The following is a 5,528-nucleotide window of genomic DNA, read 5'->3' as shown; positions in this document are numbered from 1 at the left end:
AGATTCAGGTAAATATTTATTTCCTTTTTTTTATTGTATCGGTTTTTTAACATTGAATAGTTTTGCCCCCATGAAGTTCATTGTAGGGTCTGGCCTTCATGGCTTGAGGTATGCGTTTAAAGTGCATTTTTCCCATTGTTAAACCAGCCAGTGCGTTTTTTGCATATGTACCCCGAAACATCCAATGATCTGAAAGGCAAAATACATAACTGATGGACGCTGAATTGAAAGTTAGTTGTTGTTTTTTGTTTTGTTTTGTTTTGTTTTTTGTATTTTTCCGAAGCTGGAAACGGGGAGGCAGTCAGACAGACTCCCGCATGCACCCGACCGGGATCCACCCGGCACGCCCACCAGGGGGCAATGCTCTGCCCATCTGGGGCGTCGCTCTGTTGCGACCAGAGCCATTCCAGTGCCTGAGGCAGAGGAAACAGAGCCATCCTCAGCACCCGGGCCAACTTTGCTCCAATGGAGCCTTGTCTGTGGGAGGGGAAGAGAGAGACAGAGAGGAAGGAGAGGGGGAGGGGTGGAAAAGCAGATGGGCGCTTCTCCTCTGTGCCCTGGCCGGGAATCAAACCCGGGACTCCTGCATGCCAGGCCAGCACTCTACCACTGAGTCAACCAGCCAGGGCCGAAAGTTAGTTTCTGACGCTGACGTGGGCCCTCTCGTGCAAGCAAGGGCCATGCTGATCTGATGATAGTTGCTTTATCATTTATTTTAGCAATTATTTTGTATAAGAATGCCCTTGTCGTTACTCTCTTTGTTCAAAACTTATTCGCATATGTTTTTTTCTTGAAATCCTTTTGGAATTATTTTTTCAAGTTGCCAAGGAAGTCATTGTAATGAAAGTAAAAATCGCAACTGAATTTATGAACTAACGGGAGGCAAATGGGAACTTCCTACGATACTCTGTCACCATCCCACAGTAGAGATGTCCACACACATTTCTGCCCATTCCGGTCATATTTCATGGCCCTTCATAACGTATTTCAATTTTATTTAAATACCTTGCATTTATCGTTAACTTACTCTAGTGAGTTTCAGAACGGATTGCTCACATAAAACAGCCAAATTAAGGAATGTTGAAAAGTCTGTCTTTTCAGGGAAACGAACTTGATTTGGATGTTCCAGGTTTGCATCTGTAGACATCACCACGGAGATATTTGCAGCCACTGCTTACCTGTGGCTTCCACCTAACTTCTGACAATGACGGACCAACCCCGGCAGGAAACGTGAGACTGGCTGACAGGACATGGGGTCGACGTGTGAAGCCACATGGGTACAGAGGAGGAGCTGCAGGCTCAGTGGGGTTCATAGCTGCACCCAGGGGCCATCAGGGAGCCGTGCTGGTGGCCTCTGCTCTTCTGACTCATATTTCATTCTCGGCTTTGCAGAGCCACTCAGTGAAGAGCAGCCAGGGTCAGCCCAGAGCCAGGGAGGACAGGGGTGGCATGCGTCCAGTGCCCTCCTACAGGGGGCGGGGCCTGAGACAACCCCCTCGTTCTATTCATTTCCCTCGCCGATGCCATAGGTCCAGAAAAATCAAAGCGCTGAAAAACTCACGTAGAATGACTTCTTATTTGCGCAGCCAGACTCAGTGGTTTCAAGGAAGTGAGCTCAGGTGGCTCAGATAAAAGGCCATCACCGGTTAGGTCTCCCTGAGCCGTAGGGGCTGCAGCTGCCCAGGGAGGGGCGAGGGGCGGGGGCTCCCACGGCAGCTCTGGCCACGCGGCCACACGGGCCAGCGTCGAGGAGGCCAGCAGTGTGTCCCTCGCCCGCGCTCCTGATTTACAGCCCCCCATGATGGCGTGGCAGGCTCTCTCAAGGGCCTCAGGGGCCCGACACACTCTGACTGGTCCCTGATCACTGTCCCTTAGAGTGATAGGTCAAGGTTACGACAGAAGCACACAAGCAGCATCACCTGCTCTGCCGTTCTCCAAACACATTCAAACAAGAGAGCGAATATTCTACACGTGTCCTTAACACACACAGCCACCCGCAAGCCCAAAGGGTCCCTCAGAGCCCGGCAGGTGAGTTGAAGTCCACGTCACACGGCTCTCAGGACTCTGCAGCAGACAAAGACCAACTCTGAAAGTGCCCAAAATAGCTGCACTTCCTGTGATGGTTAGTTTCCTGTGTCATCTTGACAAGGCTGCAGGATGCCACCGGCGTGTCCTCTATTAGTCTAGGGGCTTACAGTGGGGGGTGGGGGGTGGAGGAGATTCATGTTTGAATCAGCCGACTGAGCCAAGGGGGTCACCCTCCCCAGTGGGGATGGGGGTCATCCAATATGTGGAGGCTGAATAGAACAGTGAGGCAAAGAGAGGGGATTTCTCTCTTTCCCTGTCTCAAAAATATAAGAAAGGAGGAGAAGGAGGAGGAGGAGAAGGAGAAGAAGGAGGAGGAGGAGGAAGAGGAGGGAGGAGGAGAAGGAGAAGAAGAAGGAGGAGGAGGAGGAGAAGGAGGAGGAGGAGAAAGAGGAGGAGGAGGAGGGGAAGGAGAAGAAGAAGGAGGAGGAGGAGGAGGAGGAAGAGGAGGAGAAGGAGGAGGAGGAGGAGGAGAAGGAGGAGGAGGAGGAGGAGAAGAAGGCAGTTGAGGTTAAGGTGTTTGCAGACAGAGGTAGATAAGAACGGTCACTCAGAAACCTCTGCTCAGAGAAACATTCATGGCAGTTTTCAAAGTCAAGGTTAATGGTGGGGTCTCACCTGCCCCAGCACCCCCAAGGCATCTGGGGACCCAGTGGTATGGTCCCCGATACCGGCTCCTTTGCTGAACAGGTGTGGTGTTCCTGCAGTGTGGACCGCAGTGGTTCCGGCCACAGCCTCCGGAGGCAGACCCAGTCCGGCTGGACGCAGGCACGTGGCTTCACCCGCTCTGCCTGAGCCCTCGCGACCGGCCAGTGGGCATGAGATGGGCTGCCGCAGATCACCGCGTCAGGGTTGGATTAGCTGATGTAGACTGGGGTTCTCAGAGTCGGCCCCGAGTCAGCACCAGCGGCCTGGCCTGGGGACCCAGCAGAAATGCTCCCCGGGGAGGCAGCGGCCCAGCCCTGCTGAGTCAGAAACCCGGGCGGGGCTGCCGTCCTTTTCAGTGGTGCCCCCGGGCGATCCTGCCACACGGGTCTCCCTGGGAGACCCTGCTGCAGGTGGCGTCATCCTGCAGCCTGACCGTGTCCACGATGACCGTCCTTCCCAACGGCCGTGATCATGATCGGTATTGTTACTGTGGTCGCGCAGCAGCAGCCGGAGACACCCCTCACGTGTTTGCCCGGCCACCCGTGGGCTAGGGGGTGCGGTGGGGGAGCAGCTCACAGCCTGGGGTGACCTGGACCAGACCTGCCTCAGGGAAGCAGCCATGTGGGCTCATTCCCTAATTTCAAAGGAAAAATTAGTCTTGGTATAATTCAGACACATTTTTTTCCAAGCGAAGACAAGAACTAGAATTTATCTGAATGTGCATGCCCCCTCCCCACCTTGGCTGGGAGTTTGAATTCACAAAAAAACCTACAAAGTCCTTGTCCCCAAAGCGAGCAGGACTCTGGGGAGGAGTCCTCGCTGGGCCCCCAGGCGCTACCAGCCAGAGCGCCGCCCAGCCCAGCGGGCTTTCTGTGCCCACCCCTCGGGGGACAGTGGGTTCCTCAGACCCCTGCCGTCCGCACGCTGCCCGCACCCTACCCAGGTTGGTCTACATCTTGGAGAAAAACACCTTTCATTTTGTTTTCTTCCAAATATTTTTGTGAAACTGTCCTTTTTCTCAACTTTTCCATAACCCCCCACTCCACTGGTCCCCTGAGAAGACCAGGGTGTCTGCTGGGCGGACCCAGCGGACAGGACAGCACTGTGGGGGCTCTTTGCAAAGCCCTGGACGCATCCTACGAGTCAGCAAAGCTCAAGCAGGACGGACGACCAGGAGCGCCGAGGGTCGTGACGGTGACGTCAGCAGAGAGGTTTGTCCCCTCGTTTCATGCTTGTGTGGTGCTGTGTTTATTGAAGATGCTCAGAGTTCAATGCCGGGAAGGCAGGAAATGAAGACGCCTGTCCGCTTGGCTACCTGCTTCCAGGGGAGCACCCTTTCAGGGTGACTGGGGTCCCCCTGCCCCCATGGTCCCCCTGCCCCATCATCACCTGTCCCCATGGTCCCCCTACCCCCATGGTCCCCCTGCCCCCATGGTCCCCCCTGCTCCCATGGTCCCCTGCCCCCATGGTCCCCCTGCCCCCATGGTCCCCTGCCCCCATGGCCCCCTGCCCCCATGGCCCCCTGCCCCCATGGTCCCCCTGCCCCCATGGCCCCCTGCCCCCATGGTCCCCTGCCCCCATGGTCCTCTGCCCCATGGCCCCCTGCCCCCATGGTCCCCCTGCCCCCATGGTCCCCCTGCCCCATCGTCACCTGCCCCCATGATCCACCTGCCCCCATGGTCCCCTGCCCCCACGGTCCCCCTGCCCCCACGGTCCCCTGCCCCCACGGTCCCCCTGCCCCCATGGTCCCCCTGCCCCCATGGTCCCCCTGCCCCCATGGTCCCCTGCCCCCACGGTCCCCCACGGTCCCCTGCCCCCATGGTCCCCCTGCCCCCATGGTCCCCCTGCCCCCACGGTCCCCTGCCCCCATGGTCCCCCTGCCTCCATGGTCCCCCTGCCCCCATGGTCCCCCTGCCCCCATGGTCCCCCTGCCCCCATGGTCCACCTGCCCCCATGGTCCACCTGCCCCCATGGTCCCCCTGCCTCCATGGTACCCCTGCCCCCATGGTCCCCCTGCCCCATCATCACCTGCCCCCATGGACCCCCTGCCCCCATGGCCCCCCTGCCCCCATGGTCCACCTGCCCCCATGGTCCCCCTGCCCCCATGGTCCCCTGCCCCCATGGCCCCCTGCCCCCATGGTCCTCCTGCCCCCATGGTCCCCCTGCACCCATGGTCCCCCTGCACCCATGGTCCCCCTGCCCCATCGTCACCTGCACCCATGGTCCCCCTGCCCCATGGTCCCCTGCCCCCATGGTCCCCCTGCCCCATGGTCCCCCTGCCCCCATGGTCCCCCTGCCCCATGGTCCCCCTGCCCCATGGTCCCTCTGCCCCCATGGTCCCCCTGCCCCATGGTCCCCTGCCCCCATGGTCCCCCTGCCCCATTGTCACCTGCCCCCATGGTCCCCCTGCCCCCATGGTCCCCCTGCCCCATGGTCCCCTGCCCCCATGGTCCCCCTGCCCCCATGGTCCCCCTGTACCCATGGTCCACCTGCCCCCATGGTCCCCTGCCCCCATGGTCCCTCTGTACCCATGGTCCACCTGCCCCGTCGTCAGCTGCACCCACAGGTCTCAGTAAGTTTCACCTCCACGGGGTGTGTACCAGCTGCCACACCTGAAGTCAGGGCTAGAACACAAGTAGTTTCTTTGCTTTTGCTGTAAGTAGAAACAACAGGGAACTATTTATGGAAGATCCACCCCAGCCACATTCTCCCCTTGGGACTGTTTACAGCTGCACGGGTCAGTCCCAGGCGAGGCTGGGCTCCAGGCAGGGTCCGGAGGCGTCCTTAGTTGTTCT

General features: G+C 58.6%; 1 protein-coding gene across 1 annotated transcript; it reads left to right on the top strand.

Annotated features, from left to right (window-relative positions):
• Positions 1-4,343: 4,343 nt before the first annotated feature.
• LOC136316083 (uncharacterized) lies at positions 4,344-5,309 on the top strand. The gene has a single exon (XM_066247817.1). It carries the CDS (start codon positions 4,344-4,346, stop codon positions 5,307-5,309), a length of 966 nt encoding a protein of 321 aa, XP_066103914.1.
• Positions 5,310-5,528: the final 219 nt, after the last annotated feature.

This window comes from Saccopteryx bilineata, chromosome 12 (genome assembly GCF_036850765.1).
Source record: "Saccopteryx bilineata isolate mSacBil1 chromosome 12, mSacBil1_pri_phased_curated, whole genome shotgun sequence".
NCBI lineage: Eukaryota > Metazoa > Chordata > Mammalia > Chiroptera > Emballonuridae > Saccopteryx > Saccopteryx bilineata.
Note: the sequence above shows the minus strand (reverse complement) of the source record. Positions and strands in the feature narration are given on the sequence as shown.

Coding starts and splice junctions, on each gene's coding strand:
- LOC136316083 (XM_066247817.1), top strand. CDS start 4,344: ATGGTCCCCCTGCCCCCATGGTCCCCCTGCCCCATCGTCACCTGCCCC.